This window comes from Lemur catta, chromosome 22 (assembly GCF_020740605.2).
Source record: "Lemur catta isolate mLemCat1 chromosome 22, mLemCat1.pri, whole genome shotgun sequence".
Taxonomy (NCBI): domain Eukaryota; kingdom Metazoa; phylum Chordata; class Mammalia; order Primates; family Lemuridae; genus Lemur; species Lemur catta.
This window is the reverse complement of record NC_059149.1, coordinates 7,368,952-7,392,848: the sequence shown is the minus strand read 5'-3', so window position 1 is coordinate 7,392,848 and position 23,897 is coordinate 7,368,952. Positions and strand designations below refer to the sequence as shown.

At 35.2% G+C, this 23,897-nt stretch overlaps 1 protein-coding gene across 1 annotated transcript in view; it reads right to left on the bottom strand.

The window, feature by feature from the left end:
* Positions 1-23,897, bottom strand: part of ADAM2 (ADAM metallopeptidase domain 2) — a 125,726-nt gene that overhangs the window by 25,273 nt on the left and 76,556 nt on the right. The window contains exons 17-21 of the mRNA XM_045535373.1: positions 21,700-21,883; positions 19,227-19,325; positions 18,914-19,109; positions 8,370-8,475; positions 1,376-1,559 (exon numbers count right to left, since the gene is read on the bottom strand). Coding sequence (XP_045391329.1) covers positions 1,376-1,559; positions 8,370-8,475; positions 18,914-19,109; positions 19,227-19,325; positions 21,700-21,883 — 769 coding nt within the window. The remainder of the gene's footprint in view (positions 1-1,375; positions 1,560-8,369; positions 8,476-18,913; positions 19,110-19,226; positions 19,326-21,699; positions 21,884-23,897) is intronic.

Below are 23,897 nucleotides of genomic sequence, written 5' to 3'. Positions count from 1 at the left end.
AATTAATTCAAGACGACTATAAGCCTTAAATGTAAGGCATGAAACCATAAAAATTCTAGAAGAAAACATAGGAAAATCTCTTCTAGATATCAACCTAGGCAAAGAATTTATGACTAAGACCCCAATGGCAATTATAGCAACAATAAAAATAAATGAGACTTGATGAAATTAAAAAGCTTCTGCACAACTAAGAAAGTAATCAACAAACCAACAGACAACCTACAGAATTGGAGAAAATATTCACAAACTATACATCTCATAAAGGGCTGATATACAGAATCTACAAGGAATTTAAATAAATTATCAAGATTAAAAAAAACAAGCAACTCCATTAAAAAGTGGGCAAAAGAAATGAACAGAAGTTTTCCAAAAGAAGGTAGAAAATGGCCATGAAACATATAAAAAATGCTCAATGTCCTAATCATCAGGGAAATGCAAATTAAAACCACAACTTACACCTGTTAAAACGGCTTTTATTAAAAAAATCCAAAAACAATAGATGTTGGTGTGGATTTAGAGGAAAGGAACACTTACATCCTGTTGGTGGGACTGCAAATTAGGACACCCTTTATGGAAAACAGTATGGAGAGTCCTCAAAGAACTAAAAAGTAGACCTACCATTAGATGCAGCAATCCCTTTACTGAGAATCTACCCAAGGGAAAAGAAGTCATCTTGTTGAAAAGACAAATGTTTATTGCAGCATAATTTACAACTTCAAAGATCTGGAATGAACCCAATGCCCATCAATTCATGAGTAGGTTAACAAAATGTAGTATGTATACACCATGGAGTACTACTCAGCCACAAAAAAAGATGAATTAATGCCTTTGCCAAAATCTGGAAGCAATTGAAGACCATTATCTTAAGAAAATTATCTCAAGAATTGAATAACAAACACCACATATACTCTCTATTAAATTGGAAGTAACCAAGGGACACGCGGGCATAGAGGGAAGTAAAAATCACTGGCAATCAAGCAGGGGGGTGGAGGGAGGAGGGAAGGGACAAAAACCTATCTAATGGGTACAATGAACACTACTCAGGTGATGGACACGCTTATAGCTCTGACTCCAGCCAGGTAACAAAAGTATTTGTCCCCCCTTAATATTTTGAAATAAAAAATAATAATATAAATACAGCCAGTGAACAGTGTGAATCTCTATTCAGCGAATACACATAAGTTCCATGAGAAAAGTGCTAAATAGTCAATGAAATTTCATTACAGATTATATTTTATTCTTTTAAAATTTGTTCTTATTTTCCATTTTTCTTTATTGAATGTATACTTAATTCTGAGAGAAAGTACTAAGTAGGTGTCATTTAAGAACATAGCATGAAATATCAGGAAGTTATGTGGGGACAAAAACTACTTACTTTATTTGTACCACAAACAGTTCCATCTCTTACCCACATGTTTGCACTTTCTGCATGATCATGTGGATATTCCAGGGCAACGCAGTGTACTTCATCGATGGTGAGATAAATTACAGTGGCCACTTGACCTTTGACTGTATCTTCACTTGCATATGTACATATTAATTTTCCACACTTCAGATCCCTATAATTGACCCATAAATGAAAATGATTAATTCTAATTTAGAGAAATACTATAATATCATTTCTGAAACAAACAGATTTAAATAAAGTATTCAAGAAGGACTAGGACACTCCAGAATAACACACCTGCACTTCACATGAAGCAGTATTAGTGTTATTTGAAGGTGGACTATTCTTGTGTTATATACTGTTATCTGAAGATAGTAGATACAAGTGCAATGTATCAATAATCACTTTTAATTGGAATGGTCTAAACAACCAATTAAAAGCCAGAGATTATCACTGTGGATACCAAAAGCATGACCTAAGGTTGGTTTAACATCTGAAAATCGATTAATGTAATGTACTATATAAATAGAAAAAAAAAACATAAAATTATGTCAGTAGATGAATGAAAAGCATTTGAAAAAATGAGACCACCTTTCAGGACTAAAATCTCTCAACAAACTAAGTTTAGAAGGGAACTTGTATGAGATGAAAAGCATCTAAAAACACCCTCCAGTTAAGAATAAACTTAATGGTGAAAAACTAAATATTTTCCATAAAACTGGGAATGAGTACATGTGTCGTGTTTCTCCAGTTCAAATGCAACATTTTAATGGAAATCTAGACTGTTCAGTCAAGCAAGAAAAAGAGATTAAAAGCATCCCAGTTACAAAAGAATAAACTGAAAATTTACTTGAAGGTGAGATGATCCTAGACATAAATGCTAAGAAACACACACACACACACACACACACACACACACACACACACAAGTCCAGTGTGGTCACATAATACAAAAGATTGAGATCAACACAAAAACAGTGTTTGCATTTTTGTTATAATTTTTTTTTTTTTTTTGAGACAGTGTCACTTTGTTGCCCTGGCTAGAGTGAGTGCCATGGCATCTGCCTAGCTCACAGCAACCTCAAACTCCTGGGTTTAACCGATCCTACTGCCTCAGCCTCCCCAGTAGCTGGGACTACAGGAATGCGCCACCATGCCCGGCTAATTTTTTTTATATATATGTTTTAGTTGGCCAGATAATTTCTTTCTATTTTTAGTAGAGGAGGGGTCTGGCTCTTGGTCAGGCTGGTCTCGAACTCCTGACCTTGAGCAATCCACCTGCCTCGGCCTCCCAGAGTGCTAGGATTACAGGCGTGAGCCACCGTGCCTGGCCTTTGTTATAATTGTTATAGACAAGTAACAAACAATGTAAAAATGAAATTTAGAAAGTCATGTTGTTTATAATAGCCTCAAAATAGAATATTTAGGAATATATTTAATGAAACAAATATGGCACTTGAACACTGAAAACAAGTAAATCTGGCTGAGAAAAATTATAGACCAAAATACATTGAGAGACATTCTATATTCATCACTGGAAAACTCAATACTATTAAGGTGGCAATTCAGCACACAACACCTGCTTCTACGTCCTCACACACACATATAGACAAATGCAGGCAGAACTGATGAAATTTGAATAAAATCTGTGAATTTACCAATGCCAATTTCCTGAATAATATGTCACAAGACAGAATCTAGAAATGTATACATTTACCTGATTTTATCCAATAAAAAACAAGAACAAAAATCTCCCTTTAAATACATCACTTAAATTTATCTCAACTGTTAAAATTTTACTAAGCGTGAATTTTACATCTGTTCACCTTTTGGGTAATCTTAAAAATTAAGATTTTAAGGGTCAAAGTCACATTAATTAACAGAAATAATTACTAATTATATGCTGTAGGATTAGCATTATGTACGTCATTTAAGGTTTAATGTTACATCCCATGTATTAATGTAAGTGTCTGCTTATAGTACACACTATACCATAACATTTTTATTTGGCCCATGTTTCCTGTCTGGAATCTAAAATGCTACCACATGACCACTGCTAGATTAGAGGATTTGACAAACCAAGAGGGGAAGGAAAGACTAACCCTAGGTCAACTACATATATTGACATAGACAAAAAATGTCATCTAAATAACCGCTTAATCAGCAAAATCTCAGCAATGATGCAAGTCTAAATGTCTCAGAGCAATTTTCTGTAGCCTGGCCTTTTCCACCTTTGGCCAAAAGAGGGAAAGAAAAATGGACAAACCAGCATCTGATATTCAGGTGAAGGCCATATATTATCATCAAGGCCTTGGAGTTGATAAAAGCTGCCCTGCACTAAGGGTGCCCACCTGGTTGAACATAAACAGTTTCATAGAACATTAACATTAGGCAAAGCCACTCCGTGACCATGAAAGATTAAGAAAAAGAAGCAAGTCCACTCTGTAAATCATGTCTGGACACACTGAGAGAAAACAAACTTTGTCCAGGCCACAAAATTTTTAGGTTATTAAATATGAAATGTCCGATTTCGAACCAAAAGTGTAGTTTATTATATCTCAAACAAGAAGCAGTACAATTAATCAAAGTGTACACCTAAACTATCAACACAGTTTTGCCATCTTAACAGCACCTTGTCTATGCCAGCAGCAAAGAAGCTGGTGAGCGAGTGGCGATGAAATCATAAAAGGTGTTTTCCATATCTTGTTGAGAATTGAATATTTTTCCTTGTGAGAAGTGGTCCAAAGCCTGGAATAAGTGATAGTCTGTTGGTGCAAGGTCTGATGAATAAGGTGGATGACAGAGAGTTTCCAAGTCTAGCCTCTGTAGTTTGAGCAGCATTGTTTGTGAAACATGTGGACGAGGGTTGTCTTCCAAGAGGATTGGCCTGTCTCTGTTGACCAATGTCAGCTATTTAGTTGCAAGCATCCTCATCATTTCATCCAATTGGTTGCATAGACATCTGCTGTAATCGATGGACCAAGTTTCATGAAGCCGTAGTGGATAATACCAGCACTGAACCACCAAACAGACACCAATATTTTTTTTATGAATATTCACTTTTGGACTGTGTTTCAGCACTTCACCTTTATCCAAACATTGTGCTGAATGCTTGCAACTGTAAAAAAGAATTCATTTTTCATTACATGTAGCAATATGGTGTAGAAATGCTTTGTTTGCCTTTATGTCACGACAGCAAAGAAAGGCAAGCTTCGAGACAACTTCACTGCTGAAGCTTGTTTAATTCATGCATAGCCCATCTCTCCAGCTTCTATACCTTGCCCATTTGTTTCAAATAGTCCAATATTTTTCAAACAGTAACATCAAACCTTGCTGCTAATTCATCCATGGGTTGAGATGGATTTGCTTCCACTGCAGCTGTCAGTTCGTCATTAGCCACCTTGGTCTCAGGTCGCCCACATGGCTCATTTTCAAGATTAAAACCATCAGAAATGAACTTCTCAAACCATTGATGTACTGTGCATTTGTTCATCAGCCACATCCTTCCCAAACACTTTGTGGATATTTCAAGCTGTCTGCACTGCATTGGCTCCATGACGGAACTCATATTGGGAAATAACATGAATTTTTTACTTTTCCATAGTTTCACAAAAATTGCTCTTAAAAATTTTTTAAAGATAATCACAAGCCAAAATGTGCATTTTAAAGACTGAGGATGTACCTTCGCAATAAGAATAAAACAAGTGTCAAAGAGAAATGTCAGAGATATCAACTGTCAAACTTAGTAGTTAAGGAAATTGGACACTTCATACTTAATAACCTAATACTATGCATTCCCTTCATTCAACTAATATGAGTGACTTTTGCTATTGTAGCAATTACAGCTTTAGCTTCACTTTAGTCTTCCTTCCTCATATATAAAATTTATTTAGGTATATGATCACACAATGACCTCCAATTCTTGAAAACATTCAATTCAGAGCAGAGGTCCACCTCCTGAAACTCTCCTAAACACCACCTAACACAAGCACACATCCTATATAGTAAGTATCTAACACTCTGGAACTGAAATGCCCCACAGTGTTCCTTAATGCGCATTCTCACCACAACATAATAAACCCAACTTGTTCAACTACAGGGGTGTTCCTGGTGGTCTTTGGCTGGAAGGCGTGGCAGTAAGGTAAAACTGTAATCTGAAACACACACACATACACTCACTTTGAAGACACTGCAATATAACGAGAAAGGAAAGAGTTGTATATCTGTGCTTTAAGAATGGGAACTGCATCGTGAGATAGTCTCTAGATGTGGCTTTTTTTTAATTCAAGAGAGCATATTCAATCTTCTTAGCTTGAATAATCATAAAACAGAATTAGAATATGGAGCTAACAACAGTTAGGAGACAGGAAATTCAGAGTGACTGAGCCCCGAAATCTGCATATAAATTCATTCTAAAACCTGGATGTCTACTGAACTAGGCATGGGTGGTGAAGAATACAGGCAGTGCATAAAGCAACTCCTGGAGGTATAAAGAAAATGAACACTGTTTTCAGCTGCTGCTCACAGAAAGGTATAGTATATAGTTTGAGTTCTACTATATAAATCCCTTCCATAACAAAATTCTGTAGCCTTCAGAAAAGAAGAAATGAACACAGAGTTTCTATTATGTATTATTCATAGTATACAAGATAAAATAAAAACAATGCTACGTGTGCAAATAAAAAGTAAAATATTACAGAGTCAAAGGCAAATAAATCACTAGATATCAATCAATATTACCCAGCTGTTGCAATTAGCACAAAAGCACTTTAAAGCATCTAATATAAAAAGGATCAATGATTTAAAGGCAAAGATAGTGATAACAGCTAGAAGATTTCTTTCAGTATATGCTTTAGTAATTGTGAAACAAACTTCTGTGTATTCTGGGCTTGAGCACATGGGAAAGCAACTTATAAATACTCTTAAGATGTACTTCATAGTGTTTAATTGGAATTAGAGTTATCACCATATGTTCATGTCTTAAATATGGAAATTTAAATGAATGGGTATATAAATAAATGTGATACATGTATGTGCATATGTGATATGAATTTTTAACTCTGTTGACCAAGAGGGTTAAGATGTAATGAAAAACAGAAGATGTGAGCATACCCAATGCCCAGATATTTATTTTCTATGTACCATCCTCTACTAAAAGGAACTAGGTCTCCTTGGATAAATAGCTGAATCTGGAGCAGGGATAAGGGAAGTATAACAAGAGCCTACAACATCCTTTCTTGTTCTAAAAATTTGGAAATTATTAAACAGTCAAACATATTTTTGAAAATGACATAGTAGCTAACTCATAGGGGTTCTCACTAGCCAAAATTGAGACAATTTGAGAAAGTACTGAAATAAATGATAGTAATATATTCTATCCTATTGAATAAAATAGTTTGTATTGCTACAAATAAATACATAGATAAGTAAATAAGCAAACATAGAGAAGGAAATACATCTTCCTACAATACATTTCTAGCTAATAAAGGCAAAGTCAATAATGGAGTTAGAAAATCACCAATGGATTTTAAAACTAGTTGGTTAAAATTTGAAGAGAAACAGAATATGTCCACAGTCTCAACATCACTTCCCATAAATTACATATTAAGCACAAAGAGAAAAATAATAACTTTATAGTTCAGAAAATTAAAGAATAATAACTTTACCAAAACATTTAACCTAAATTTCCAATACTGAAAAAGAATACCATGTGCCTTTAAAAAATATTGAGGGTACAACATCAGTGGTAAACTGATGCATAACTTGAATATAATTATGAAAAATATCAAACAAGCCCAAAGTGAGGAAGAATTTTCTAAAACAATTAACTTGTAGTATTGTTTTTTTAAAAAAAAAAACTAATGAAAAGAAACACAAATAAAAACACAAAAAAGTTTTACATTAAAGAATTCAAAAAATACATTATGAGTAGATGCAAATACCTGACTCTGAATTTGTTCTCAAACAAGGAAAAACACCTGTAAACACTGCCTTGAGACAGCCAGTGAAATTTTAATGAGACATATTTGATGACTACAATACAATTATATAAGAAAATACCTCTGTCTTCAAGAAAAACACAAGAATCTGTTGAGACACAAAGAAGCACAGTCTCGAACTTACACTCAAATGGTTCAGAAAAATAATTATCAAAAGAGGAAACAAGAGTTAGGCGAACAGAAGCGTAAAGGAAATGGACAAAATGTAAACAATCAGTTAATCTAGGTGAAGGGTATATGAGTGTCCTTTGTACTATGTATTTCTACATGCAAATGAGAAATTTTTTATGGAGTTTTTACTTTTACTTTTGAAATAATATCAAAATTAAATTTTACCAGCAAAGAGTGAGTGTCAATAACATTCTAGTCCTAATTTATATAAAAATAGTAATGGTTAATAGTTAACACTCACACAGTACATACTATGTGTCAGTCACCATTCTAAATGTTTTTCCTGTGGTGTCTATATTGCACCCTGGCCCCAAACCAATGATGCATATTTTTAATATTCAATATCTTACATATGAGAAAACTGAGGTACATGCTTGAAGTCACACAAATAAATAGGTCAACAGTGAAGGTAGGATTTAAAACCAAGATATCTGGCTGTAGAGTACAAACATGTTCTTTAACCCTGTGCTTTACTTCCTAGATAGTAAAAATTCATATATTTTCATTTCATCCCTATGAGGATTGCCATCCTTTATAAAATTAAGGTGATATCATGCAAAGTAAATATGATTACTGATGGGAAATAATGTACCCTATATGTAAATTAAACACTTTCTGGGAAAATAAAAAGGACAATTTGGGTATAAGGAAAAGAAATATAGACTTCTCTATAACATTTATAATTTGATCAAACATAGTCTTCCTTTATGGATCAGGTGATATTTTTCTTACATATAAATTTAATTGTTTGGTGATATTTTCAAATACAAGGTGAGAAGTAGAGGTTCTTAAATAGATTTCTTAAAGCATACTTAGTTGCACACTTTGTGTATCCTTGAGGGCCTGAACCACAGTTTCCTGATTGATCAGTCTTAGTATTAAGCTCTCTAAAACACTCCTCAGTACCAAAGTCTGCAGCTGAAAAAAAAAGTGTGGTTAGTCATATAAAATGTGTATTAATCTAAAGTAATTAATTAATACATTTAAAATTATAAAATGGCTTAAAATACAATATACAAAACAAGATCATACTATAACTTTCAAAATAAAAACTAGATGTAAGATCACACAAAACTACTTCAATGTAATATTTAAAAATTGAAAGGACTTTTGCCTAATATCCATATACATATCCCGGAGTTAACCACTGTATGTAGTTTAACTTCTAATGTTGATAAGTCTACATATACATAACTATAAGTACATAGGAACCTTTTTAAAATAATTGAATTACTGGCCAATAAACTGTTTTTCATAAATGTCTTTTCACATCAAACCACTAACCAATTATCTTATTTTTTAATCATAATTTCCTCAGAGCTAAAAAATCTTGGAGTCATAAGTGATTGTCTCACTCTCACCATCCAATTCATATACATGATCTGTTTAATTTTAATTCTCATAAGATCCAACCTACTTAAAGAGCAGTTTATTTCTCATAACCTCCATCAGCTCTACTTGAATAACTTAGCAGAACACCTTTGACAGGGAGATGTCACCACCGAATAGTGATGCTGGAGGAAAATGACTTCCCACTAGGGGAGTCTCAGTGGAGACACTAGGATCTCAGCTGAAATCCCTACAGAGAGAAGTGAACTGAAATACACAGTTTCCTTTGTCTCAGAGGTCATTCATAAAGCTGATTATGGGTGAGTAGTCAAAATCTTAAGCTTGGCTGGGGCAACAAACCATTCTCTTGGCTAGGGAAGAAAAATAGGCCATATTTTAACAAACTTTTATAGCTGTAATGACAAAATTTGAGGTTCAGGGGCCCTCAATATATAACTGGCTTCTTCCTCAAGGATTTTTTTCCTGATTCAAAACATGGGTAGGGCAGGAGATTAAAATATAATATAAGGAGATAACTTCCGTAAAGCAGAGTAGATTTTCTGCAGTCTCTGTGTTGCAGTTACATGCCTGCCAGGGTTAGACGTTTCAGGGAATAGAACAAAATCTCAACTGAAAACCCTGGAGAATTATATCCTAGAAAGAGTGGTGAACTAGATGTACACTCCAACCAAACCTCACAAATATCAGTTTCTGATTTAGCTAAGGTGATCAGTCTCTCATTTCATATGCTTAGCAGAAGAAAGAAGAGCATTTAGACTGAAAACAGGGCTTTTCAAAGGCAACATTTAAAGATTAAAGACGGTGGAATAATTTTTGACTAGAACTATGTCTTCATATAAAACATCATTCAAGAACAAATATAAGGACATCTTGTTGGAAAAACTCTTATAGACATCGGCCTAGGCAAAGAATTTGTGAAAAAGACCCCAAAAGCAATCACAGCAACAACAAAAATCAATAAATGGGACCTGATCAAATTAAAAAGCTTCTGCACAGCCAAGGAAACAATCATTAGCATGAATAGACAACCTACAGAATGGGAGAAAATATTTGCTGTCCACACGTCGAATAAAGGGCTGATAACTTGAATCTATATAGAACTCATGAAAATCAGCAAGAAACGATCAAACAAACCCATTAAAAAGTGGGCAAAGGACATGAACAGAAAGAAGCTTTTCAAAAGAAGGTAGACTAATGGTCAACAAACATATGAAAAAATGCTCAATATCTCTAATCATTAGAGAAATGCAAATCAAAACCACAATGAGATATCACTTCACTCCAGTGAAAATGGCTTTTATCAAAAAGTCTCAAAACAACAAATGGTGTGGATGTGGAAAGATAGGAGCAATCATACCTGTTGATGGGACTGCAAATTAGTACAACCTCTGTGGAAAGTCATATGGAGATACCTCAAAGAACTAAAAATAGAACTACCATTTAATCCAGCAATCCCACTACTGGGTACTTACCCAAAGGAAAAAAAGACATTCTATAATAAAGACATCTGCACTTGAATGTTTAAGGCAACACAATTCACAATTGCAAAGATGTGGAAACAACCCAAGTGCCCATCAATACATGAGTGGATTAATAAAATGTGGTATATATATATATATATATATATATACCATGGAGTTCTACTCAACCACAAAAAACAATGGTGAACTAGTACCTCTTGTACTATCCTGGACAGAGCTGGAGCTTATTCTACTAAGTGAAGTATCAAAAAAATGGAAAAACAAACACCACATGTACTCACCATTAAATTGGTACTAATCGATCAACACTTATGTGCACATATGGAAGTAACATTCATAGGGCATCGGACAGGTGGTGGGGGGAGGAGGAGATGGGTAAAATCACACCTACTTGGTGCGGTACATGCTGTCTGGGGGATGGGCAAGCTTGTAGCTTTGATGGGTATGGTGTAAAGGCAATTTATGTGATCGAAACATTTGCACCCCCATAATATTCTGAAATAAATAAAAAAAGAATTCCCAAATACTTGAAAATTAAACAATGATCTCCTAATAACCCAGGTATCAAAGAAAATAAAATACTAAACATTAGAAAATATTTAGAATTTAATACAAAAATAAACAAAACATATCAACATTGTGTGGATGCAGATAAGCAACTGGCTGGGGGGAAATTTATAGCACCCATGCTTCTTTTCTAATAATGACCTAAGCTTCCACCTTGTGAGACTGGAAAACAAAAGGCAAAGCAAACTCAAAGCACAAAGTAGAAAAGAAATAATATGAGGGCAGATATTGATCAAATTTGAAACCAAAAAACAAGAGGATAAAAAAATCAGTGAAGTAAAAAGCTGAATTTTTAAAAAGATTAAATGAATAAATCTTTAGTTAGATAACCACTAAAAAATTAGAGAAAACAGAAAACAAAAATATAATGTTTGAAAGAGAAGACATCACTACAAACTTTACAGCATTAATAGGATGATTATTGGTACTATGAAACCATAACAAATTTGACAACTTAGATAAAATGAACAAATGCCTGGAAAGACAGAAACTTTTGCAAAAGCTCACTCAAAAAGTGTTTAAATTTAATACTCATATTAAATAAATTGGCTTAATTATTTCAAACTTTCCAACAAATATAAAGCTCCAAACCCAGAAGCCTTCATTGGAAAATGTTATTAAATATCTATGGAAGAAACTATATAAGTGATATACAAACTTTTATGGAATATAGTAGAGAAGGAAGCACTTCTAAAATTCACCTTATGAGGCCATCAATACCTTACACCAAAAGCAAAGATATTCAAGAGATAAACCTAGAGACCAATATTTCTTACAAACATAAAGACAATAATCCTCAAACAATATTGGGTAATAAAATCTTACAAAATATAAAAAAGACAATAAAAATGTTAGACATGCAAAATCTACTAATGTAACTCACAATATTACAGATTAAAGAAAAACAAGTGATCATCTAAATGCATATAAAAACAACCCTCTAAAAGATTTCATCTATTCATTACAAAAAAAACCTTCCAGCTAACCAGGAAAGGACACTCAACATTGTTAAGATGTCCATTCTCAAATTGACCTATACATTAAAAGCAATTCTAATAAAAATCCTAGGAGTTTTATTAATAGACATTAAGAAATTGATTTTATATTTTTATGGAAATAAAACTGAATTGGAATAGCCAAAACAACTTTGAAATAAAATAAATTTGGCTAACCCATACTACCTGGTTTAGAGACTTACTATAAAGATACTGTAAAGGGAAAGTGCTATTGGAGAAAGGATATACATATAGATCAATGGAGCAGAAAACAGAGTCTTATTACATTGACCCACACAAATATGGACAACTTATTTTCTACAAAAATACAAAGGCAATTCCATGGAAAAATATAAACTTTTTTTTTTTACAAACACTGGTGGAAAATTGGATGACCATATGTTCAAAAAAACCCTGATCCATATTTTGATTTCTACACAAAACCAACCAAAAATGAATTATTGGCTTAAAAAGTAAAACTACAAAACAATGACAAGAAAGAAACATGAGGAAATTGTTGTGAGCTTTATGTAGGCAAGGATTTTGTATATATGGCACTGAAAGCATGATCTTATATAAGAAAATATTTGATAAATTGGATTTTATTAAAACTAAGACGTGCTGTTCTTCAAATTAAGTGTTAACAAAATTAAAAGGTAAGCTACAGACTGAGAAAAAAATTTACAAATGATATATCTGCAAAAATATATAAATGTAATATATAAATATCTCTTAAAATAATAAAACAAACAATTCAGTAAAGGGAGAGTAAAAGATTTGAACAGAAACTTTACCAACAAAGATATGCAGATGGCAAGTGAACCGTAAAGAGATGTATGCCATCATCGTTCATTAAAGAAATGTTAATGAAAACCACAATGAGAGGAAGCTACACACACTTTACAATGTCTACTTTAAAAAAAATTACTTTTAATAAAACTGACATTATCGTGATCTAAAGTGGATAGAAAATGGAAGCCTAATCTATTATTATTAATGTCAATGCAAACGGTACAACCACTTTGAAAAACAGTTTAGCAGTTTATAAACTTTCATACATACTGAACATGTCACCCAGCCATTCCACTCCTAGATATTTTAAAAAGAGAATTTAGAAATTATATTCATAGAAAAACCCATGTGCAAACTTTTAATAATTTTTTGTAATTGCCAAAATCTGGAAACAATCTATTAGAGAAGGAATAAAAGATGCTGGTTTATTCACACAGGGATATACATAGCAATAAAAAGGAACAAACTACTGTTATGCACAAATTTACATATGTATCTCAAATTTATTATGCTAAATGAAGGAATCCAGAAAATAAATATTCCAAAACTTATATCTCCATTAATATTAACACTACATTATTTCAAAACTATTAAGGATAGAAAATTAATCAATCATGGATAAGAACTGGGAGTGGAAGTGGGGTGAATCACAAAGGAATACAAGAGAAAATCTGGGGGTAATGGAAGGGCTCTATATCTTGATTTTGGTAGGGCTTACATGACTACCAAACTGTACAGTAAAAGAGTTCATTTTACTGTATTGTAAATTATACCTTAAAAGTAAAGGAAAAAATAAATACGCCATTTTATAAAATTACAAATTTTACAGCATCTTGAATCAACATCCTACATCTATGTATAGAAGTATAAAATTTTATAAAAGAATTTCAAAGAAGACTAAAACGAATAGAGAGAGAACAAGGTCACTCATAGAATAACCAAATATTACATGGATACCAATTCAACTAAAATTGGTTAAGAATCATTTTGTTAATCTGGTTCTTAAATTCATATGGAAGGGCTTGAGAGCATAGTCAAGACATGTGAAGAAGATACAAAATTACCCAAGATGATTTGTCTTAAGACAGTAAAATAATGATAAAGGTAAAGATATTAAAACTGAGTACATAGAGAAAAAATGATTAAGAGAACAAACAGAAGAGAAAATTGAGAAATAGGCAGACATTTAGGTTTAAATATAATGAGTTAAGCAACCAACCAACCAACCAACCAAATAAACAAATACTTATCATATAGCAGATGTCACATTGCAGTCCATTCAGGAGTATTAAGTTATGCTATTATAGCTGATTATCAATATGCTATACTATTAAATTGGATATATGTCAAACAACACAAACACATTCCTCCTCCTCTCCCCCTCCCCCAGTTCCAGGCAACCATTAATCTACTTTTGTCCCTATATATTTGCTTATTCTGCATGCATAATATAAATGGAATCAGAGAATATACAGTCCTTTGAGACCAGCTTCCTTCACTTAGCATAACGTTTTCAAACTTCGTCCACATTTAACAAATATCAGCACTGTATTAATTTATATTGTCTTATAATTGTCCATATTTTTTTTTGCTCATTCATCAGTTGATGGACATTTGCATTGTTTATTCTTTACGGCTATTATGAATAATAGTGCTATGAACATTTGCATACAAAGTTTTGTGAGGATGTATACTTCCAATTCTCTCTGGTATATGCCAGGAGTGAATTTCTGGGTCAAGTAGCAATATTTTGCATCCTGAGTAACTGCCAGACTGTTTTCCAAAGCAGCTGCACCATTATATATTCCCAGCAACAATGTAGAAAAGTTTTTGATTTTGCTACATCTTCACCAATGCTTATCATTTTATCTTTTTAATAATAGTCATCCAAGTGAATGTGAAGTATTAATAGTATCTTGTGGTTTTGACTTGCATTTCCCTAATGATTAATTATATTGACCATCTTGTCATGTGATTGTTAGTCATTTCTATGTCTTTTTTTCAAGAAATGTTGATTCAAATCCTTTGTCTGTTTTTTAGTTGGATTGTCTTTTTACTGTTGTGTTGAACAAGTTATTTACTCTATGTAAGGTCCATTTGCAGAAACGTAATTTGCAAATATTTTCTCCTAATCCTTGAGTTGTCTTTTCACTTTCTTGATCAAGTCTTTTGAAGAACATAAGCTGTTGGCCGGGTGCGGTGGCTCATGCCTGTAATCCTAGCACTCAGGGAGGCTGAGGCAGGAGGATCGCTGGAGGTCTGGAGTTCGACACCAACCTGAGCAAGAGCGAGACTCCCATCTCTACTAAAAAATAGAAAAAAATTAACCGGATAACTAAAATTATATAGAAAAAATCAGCCAGGCATGGTGGCACATGCATGTAGTCCCAGCTACTTGGGAGGCTGAGGCAGGAGGATCACTTGGGCCCAGGAGTTTGAGGTTGCTGTGAGCTAGTCTGATGCCACAGCACTCTAGCCCTGGCAACAGAGTGAGACTCTGTCTCAAAAAAACAAACAAACAAACAAACAACAACAAAAAAAAAACATAAGTTGTCTTCAGTTTTTGATGAAATCCAATCTAGGCCTTTTTCTTTCATTATTTATATTTGGGGTGTCATAGCTAAGAAACCATTGGCTAGTCCAAGGTCATTAAGATTTATGCTCATGTTTTCTTCTGAAAGTTAATAGTTTTTAACTTTACATTTAAGTCTATGATTGATATTTAAGTTTTTCTGTATGTTTGGTATGAGATAGGGGTTCAAATTCATTCTTTTGCGTGTGCATATCCAGTTGTTCAAACACCATTTGTTGAAAGGACTTGAAGGGCATTTTTTGCTAATTACAGAATTCTAGGTGGGCACTTATTTTCCTTTATCCCTTAAGAGGCCCTTAGTTTGTCTTCTAGCTTCTACAGTTGCTGAGAAAGGATGGGGAGGGGGCCAAGACGGTGGGCTGGAAGCAGCCCACACGAGCTGCTCCTGCCGAGAGCATCGCAAGTTGCAAGTAGCTTCCTACCTATGGATGGGCCTTGGAGAGAACATTGTCAATCATCAGAGAAGTGACAGGAGATGCTCAGAGTGAAGGAGGCGGTGACGGCGTGATCCACTTGGCAAGAGCACAGGGTACCGGCGGGAGGCATCCGCGTGGCAGAAGGAGAGGAGGAGACAGCCCCAGGGCTCCAGGCTCCCCCTGCAGACACTGTGACCAGAGCCGCGAGTTAACCCCTCAAGCACCACAGACCTCCAGACTATCAGGGAGCTGCTTGGAGACTGTACAACGACATTTCACTAGAGAGTGGACACAGCAGCCCGGGTGGCTTCCATTCATGCGTCACTGCAAATGACACCACCCTGAGGTCTCAGGTCCAGAGCATCCGGTCTACACAGGACTCTTGCTGTGACCGCCTGCATGCGGCCCCCGCCACGCCAGGCAGGGAGCAGGGAGAGCAGAAGCTCCCTCACATGCCCCGTGACTGGGAGCCGAGAATCCCTCTTCAGACAAAGCAGGCACCACTGATGCTGCCAGAGAAGCACCGTGCCAACTCCCTCTGGGGAGCCGAGCAGGGAGAGAGTCCCTGGCGACCCGGCACGGTGGACCGCTGCCACGGCTCTCACCTGCTGCGGGGTGGCGCCTGCCCCTGCAGGCCAGCGCTCCCCAGGGACCTGCCAGCCACGCGCCGCCACTGCACCTGCACCCTGGGGAGCAAAGGCCCACAGCCCTGACGGTGCAGCCACTGCCTCGGTGGCCTCACCCAGCTGCCACCGCCACCGCTGTGGGCAGACTTGGGCAGAGCAGTCTTCCGTAATCCAGGCCTCAGCGGAGAGGGACTCGCCCAGTCCCCACCCGGGCTTCCACCAGTGGTGTGGGGAACACCCCGCCACTCCGCAGGAAGATCACCCAGCCCCAGCTTGGACTGCGACAATCACAGGGGACTGGGGGCTCTTGGTGCATCTGCCCCTCTCCTGCCAGGGAAACCTTCAGGAGTGGAGCACAAAAGCGCCATCTGGGGACTGCTGCTTCTGCTCACTGCATCGGAGAGTTCCCAGCGGAGGACAGTGCACTGCACACCCATGTGACCAGAGCTGAGAAAAGAGGTTTAAAATGAGAAAAAACCAGCCCAAGAACTCTGGCAACATGAAAGAAAAAAAAAAAAGCTAGTTCAACACCCCAAAAGATCAAAATAGATGCACAGCACCAGATCCCAACCAAAAGGAAATTGTCAAAATGTCAGAAATGGAATTCAGAATATGAATGGCAAATGAGATGAATGGGATTGAAGAGAAAGTTGAAAACCAACACAAAGAAGTGGAAAAAAAATTTCAGGACATATATAAAAAAGAGAAAAAGTCCCTAAAGAGATAGACAACATAAAAAAGGATATAAGAGAACTTCAAGAAATGAAAGAGTCATTTAGAAAATTTCAAAATACAGCACAAAGCTTCGACACAGGCTGGAGAAAGCAGAGGAATCTCAGAGCTTGCAGACAAGGATTTTGAACTAATCCAATCAGTTGAAGATGCAGAAAAAAAAAGAATAAAGAAAATGAACAATCACTCAGAGAAATAGGGGACTATGTGAAATTAGCCAGTATATGAATTATAGGTATCACTAAAGGAGTAGATGAAAGAGCAAAAAGCATGGAAAACCTACTCGAGGGAATTTTTGAGGATAACTTCCCTGGTATCATCAGAAATTCAGATATTCAGATATAAGATGGTCATTGAATACCAGAAAGATTCATAACAAACAGGACATCTCCAAGTCACATAGTCATCACCCTGGCCAAAGTCAAAATGAAGGAGAAAATTCTACAAGCTTCAAGATGAAACCATCAACTAAGCTACAAAGGAAAACCAATCGGGATAATATCAGTCTTCTCAGCAGAGATCTTAATACCAAGAGAAGACTGGGGCCCCATTTTCAGTCTTCTTAAGCAGAACAACTGCCAGCAAAAGTAATTTTGTACCCTGCAAAACTGTTTCATAAATGGTGGAGAAATAAAGACTTTTCCAGACAAGCAAACACTAAAGGAATCTGTCACTTCTGGACCCGCCCTACAGGAAACTCTTAAAAGTGCAACATACATGGAACAGAACCGTAAACACTCAACCACTGTAAAAACATCCCAAAGAACTACAAAGATTAAATTATGAAGAAACAGAAAATCTGAACAAACCAATAATGAGTGAGGAAATTGAAACAGTAATTAAAAATCTGGTTTTCTTTCTCTTTCCTCCCTCCCTCTCTTCCTTCCTTCCTTCCTCTTTCTTTCATTTACAAATTATCACGATGCCAAATCACTTACTTCCTCAGCACAGCACTTTTTTGTTTTGTAAGTTTCTTTTCTTTTCTTTTCTTTTTTTTTGTATCTGTTTTGATTTTCTTCAAACCAACCATTATTCTTGATCGTATGTTCATTTTGGAAATTGATAATTCCTTTGCAACCCCTTTTTACACAGAAATTAGAATTGAACTTGCCACCTGTATGAGTTGAGAAAAAATGTTGACCTGCCTGGCTGTTTCTATGAATATTCTTAATATTTCCTCTATCAATTTCCTTTGATTTTTCTGATATAGGCATGAAATACTATTGCCATTGTTGCAGTTTCCATACTGTTCAGCAAAACAATTCCATATATAGTTTGTACCGTGGTTTTTCTCTTTGTTTTCAACTTAAGTGCACATGATCTCTCAATAATTTTATAGAACCTGGATTTTCATGAGTCCTCACCATACTTCCCACATGGGAATGCATGCCTGTGTATGCATGTGCCTGCATGGGTGGGTAAAATCATATTCATATGACAACTCATATTTATGATCTCTTTAATGTCTATAGTCATATTTAATTATTCTGTATTTACCAGCAAAACTGTGGCTGTGGAGTGAGAGGAGGAGAATGTAGCTTGTGGTCAGTCTACCTTTTTCCTTCTTGAACTCAGAATCCCATAGATTTTGAACTTTTCCATTTATTATTTTGTGCAAATAATACAAAATTTTAATTTCAGGTTACTTATATTTTTTTCCTTCTAGCATTCCTCTTCTCTTTCTATAATTCTTTACAATATTTAAAAGTCACATGATTTTAAAAGTTGCAATCATATATCAACATTTATTTCTTTTCAATTTCCATAAGAACACATATATGAAAAATTAAATTATAATAAATACCTTCAGTAAATAAGTCCTTGCACTGTTTACTCCCACTGCTACATAGTCCGTCAAAACAGAACCACTGGTTCTGTCCACATGGATGCCCATTCTGAACAAACAGGTCTTCTTGACACACTGAAGAGGACCCATTGCAATATTCAGGGAGATCACATTCATCTATGGCAGACCTACATATCTGGTCTTTGCCCTTGTACTGATAGGGTAAGGTAAATAATATTGAAGAAAGCAGAATGTGAACATATAAGCATTATAAATAATGATAACGTCACTTATGTAGACAATACAGCAATTTTTTTAAAAAAGTTCTTACATGACAATCCTCGCAGCATGGTCCATCAGCACAGTTTGAATCGGCTACATATTGACAGGTCGTACCATCACAGCACTGTACTGGGGAATTAGCACAACTCTGAAAGGCAAACAAAACGTTCTGCAGTATCTTCCAACTGTTATTTACATTGAACAGACATTTTCATGGTGACAACATGTGATATATTATACACATAGATGCTTGACATATATGTTGCCAAACAGAAAAAAAATGTTAAAGCAACTTACTCATTCACTTACTTAGACATTTATTGACTACCTACTAAATGTTAGACCATGTGTTTTTAGTATTTCTATAGGTTTGGCTATATAAGTAATAGGATTCTCTGACGCCCTGGGATCCACCACCAGATTGAGATCTCTGGTTCTTATAGACAAAAGAGATAGTTAAATACAAGACATAAAATAAACAGAAGTTATAATTTAAAAATTTTATTATAGTAACCACTTCCTACTCAATCCTTCTGAATTTACTATATTTTTAACAAGTCTCTACATTTTATGGGATATTGAAGGTTTATTTCTTTTTTAATTCTCCAACAAAGAGGTAGAAATGATATTATTTCTGAGCATGGCTGAAGCTGTCACTTTTATGTCATTCGCCTATATCTTATTATGTCCTGTTTTATGCTATAGTTCATCTATGTGCAGTGAATCTGCTTTTAAAAATTCTACTGTTAGAGTTAATAAAAGCAACAGATAAGAAAGCACAAGGCTGGAGAGATAATACATTCACATACAGACACACATTCACATTTTTTAAATTCCCAGAAATTTGAAATAAGGTTAATTGAGAAAAGATTTCAACAAGATGCGCTAAAATAAATCATATATTTCAGTGGTCTTAATATGAGTTATAGCAAGATACTTACTAAGACACACAGAATTTTCAGTATTTTCCACAGCTATTCTGTGCAATAAATGTCATTGCTATTCTTGTCTTATGGAATTCTAGAGGGGAACGTTATATCATATTGGTTTGACTCAACGATAAAACATTTAATGGAGCATAGATACACACTATTGTCAAATTTTAGCAGAAATTTTCAAGATATTTCCACTCAAACCCAACCAAGCAAAACCAAGTGGATGATGGGGAATAATTTATTAAAAACATATCACTCATTTAAGTATCTAGAAATATGCTTTTCGTGCTGGGAATAGTACACAGGTGACCTCAGCCCTGGCCGTAGGGAGCAATGAACTCCATCTGCATCCTCCTGCTTCTCCCCAGTCCTGCTCTCAGGTCCGTACCCCTCACTGGGAGCACCACTCTGTCTCTCTCCCTCATCTCATTTCCTTCATCTCTGCTCTTCTTACGTCCTTTCAACCCAGCTGCTTTTTCTAAAGTGTCCATGGTTTAGACAAACTAGCATTGCTTGATTATATATTTTCCAAATCTTTTTGATTTAAAGATTGACCTAAATTAAAATATTTTTAAAAAACTGCAAAAGTGCTTCCTATGTTTTCTTGTTCCATAGTGAAAACTTTATATCTGTCTTTCCGAATGGCAGAGGATTTTAGGTTAAGCACTAGGTTTAAATTCTAGGTTTGGATACTAGGGGAAAAATATACTCAAGGGGAAGAGAGCAAACCTACATCTCCGCAGATATAAGGAATAGTGACTTGGAAAATTACTTGTATGAGAGATTAGAATGGTGATTATTGGGAGGGGTGGGAAGAGGAAAATGGAGAGATAATTGTCAAGGAGTACAAAGATTCATTTCTGCAAGATGAATGAGTTCTGGAGACCTGACACACTACAATATGACCATAGCTAGCAATATGCATTGTATACTTGAAATTTGCCAAGAGGGAAGATTCTAAGTGTTTTCACCAGGCAAAGAAAAAAAAGAAAGAAAGAAAGAAAGAAATGAAAGGAAATGCTAACTATGTGCGGTTGCAGATATGTTAATTGGCTTGAATAAGGTGAATTAAAATATTCAGTACATACATATACCCAATCATCAAGTTGTACAACTTATTTATTGATTGATTTTTTTTTTTTTTTTTTTTTTTTTTTAGGCAGAGTCTCTTTCTGTTGCCCAGGCTAGAATACAATGATCATAGCTCACTGCAACCTTGAACTCCTGATCCCAAGCGATCCTCCTGCCTCAGCCTCCCAAGCAGCTGGGACTACAGGCACAAGTCATCATGCACAGCTAAATATATACAATTTTTAATTGTCAACTGTATCTCAATGAAGCTGGAATAAGGAAAATAACATTAACTGTGTATGCATACAAATCCATGTGAAGCTATAGATCACTGAATCCATTTACCAATATATATGAATGCATCCATTAGTTTGTAATAATCCCCGTGTGCCTTCCTAAGGCCTTTGCAGAAAAAATAGCTTGATAAATTAAGGAAAATGGCAGGGTTATGCTATAAAAACGGATGAATGATTTATGGTGCAATTCCAGTACATATGCCTCCAAATCAGTACCCACCTCCAGGGTCCCACAGTCACAGTCCTCTCCGGTTTCCACCTGTTCATTGCCACAAACCGCTGCCTCCTTGTAAGACGGATCTAAGCGAGGCTGGTTTTGAAGACATTGGGACTTCTGCTTTGAAATAAAATGTGCAAAGTCTTCCATGCTGCAGTTACTAAACATCTTCACACCACTGAAATGACTAAAAATACATCAAACTTCACATTTTTATGTGAGTTTCCGTAAACTGCCTACCCTTAGAGTAAAGCTATTTAATAGCATTCCACAAAAGACCAAATTCCCAATTTTGTTAGTGTCAAAAAACTTTCATTTTCTATGCATGGAAAGTCAACTGTGCAAGAGTTTACATATTTTAGTAGGATTAAGTTACTGATCTATAAAAGTTTTATAAGCTCTTATATGATACTTATTTGCGACACTGCTCTCTCTGATTTTGGCTTTTTTCTTCCAAGTGCTCCCTCTCTATTTATTGCTTTCTTTCTCTTTTGTAACTTCCAAACATTGGAAGACCCCTGTATTAACAAAAGAAACCAGGCTTTTCCCTTCTTTATATTTATTCATAGGTAATCCATCAAGTTCTATAGTTTTAAATAACACCTACACTTGACATCTCAGGTATTTGTTTCTCTAACTGAAACTTATCACCTAAACTGCAGAGTACAATATCTGGTGCTTTACTTAGTGTTTCTTCTTAAGCCTGTCTCACAGGCACCTTAAATTTAAATTCCCTAAATTCTTGACCCCTCTCCACCAAACCTGCCCCTCCCAAAGCATAAGGTGATATTTTAGAATGTGGATTCTGTGGCCAATCAAATAACGTGGGTTAAAATCTTCGTTTTGCCATTTACAAGTCGTATGTCCTTATCAAAGGTACTGAAATTATATACACACTCCAGTTTCCTCTGCACTATGGGGATAAAAGTATTATTTATCTCATAGACTTATGAGACTATAATACATGTAAAGCACTAAAAACTGTGCCTATCCTTAGTTTGTACTCATAATATTTCCAAATTCAGTAAAATGTGCTTCAACATATCAACAGAATAAAGTAGAGGAAGCACACGATAATGTTAATATTTGGTAAAATCTATTCATGATGAAAATTTTGGCATATAAGGGATAAAATCTGATGAAAAGCTCCTATGAAAAACTTTCACTTAACATATTTATTGGTGAAAAATTAAAGGTGTTCCCCTTAAATCAGAGTAAAGAAAGACAGCTACACATATGACTACACATCTGACTTCTATTTTACATGGTATTGGACATCCTAAGTACCGTAATAATGCAAGAAAAAGAAATTTTAAAAATATAAAGATTGAAAAGAAAGATGTAAAACTTTATTTATGATATATAATTGCATGTCAGTAAAATTCTAATAAAACTAAATTAAAAGTTCCAGAACTAATATGTGTTTAGCAAAGTTGCAGGATACAAGCTCAATAAAAAATAATCAATACCATCTCTATATACTTGCTCCAAATAATTGGAAATTTCATAGTCTTATAAACAAGTTGCAATTAAAAAATAGTTAGGAATAACGTGTTTACACTTGATACTTTTCCCAAAGGGGGAAAAATGAGGAATCATTGCATTTTGAAGGGTTCTACCCATGATGGGAATAATTCATCAGGCATCCCAGCAAAATAAAACTTGGTTTCAAAATTGAACAGAAAATACCTTGACAATATTCAGAAGGATGTGGAGGGTTCAAAGAACCTTGTATTAATACATTTAAGATCCTCTTATCCTTCCTCTCATTTCTTCACCATTACAGCTATTATAATTATTATAATCTGCATCGCAAACAATATAGCATCAATATCATTGTAAACAACTATCTTTTGGTCAATGATAAATAACAGTTTAATGAAAGGTGTCAACATTATTAATATAAGCTATATATAGCAGCATCTGTCTTTGTTTAGATTAACTAGGAAAATAATCTAAGGCCTGAACTTGATTTCAGGAATTTGATCTGGGAGGTGACCCCAGGAAGCAGGAATAAGAGATTCAGGATAAATGAAGAGAGAAGTCCATAAGTGTGTAGATGGCAATGGTGGCTTTTTTTTCTGCTGGGAAGTGTACAGACTCTTCAACCGAATGGACCCTAGATGACTGGGAGGCTAGTGTTTCACTAAAGAGCTTGAAGGCTGCTGCTATGGAAGGACATACCCTTCCTTTTAGGGCTT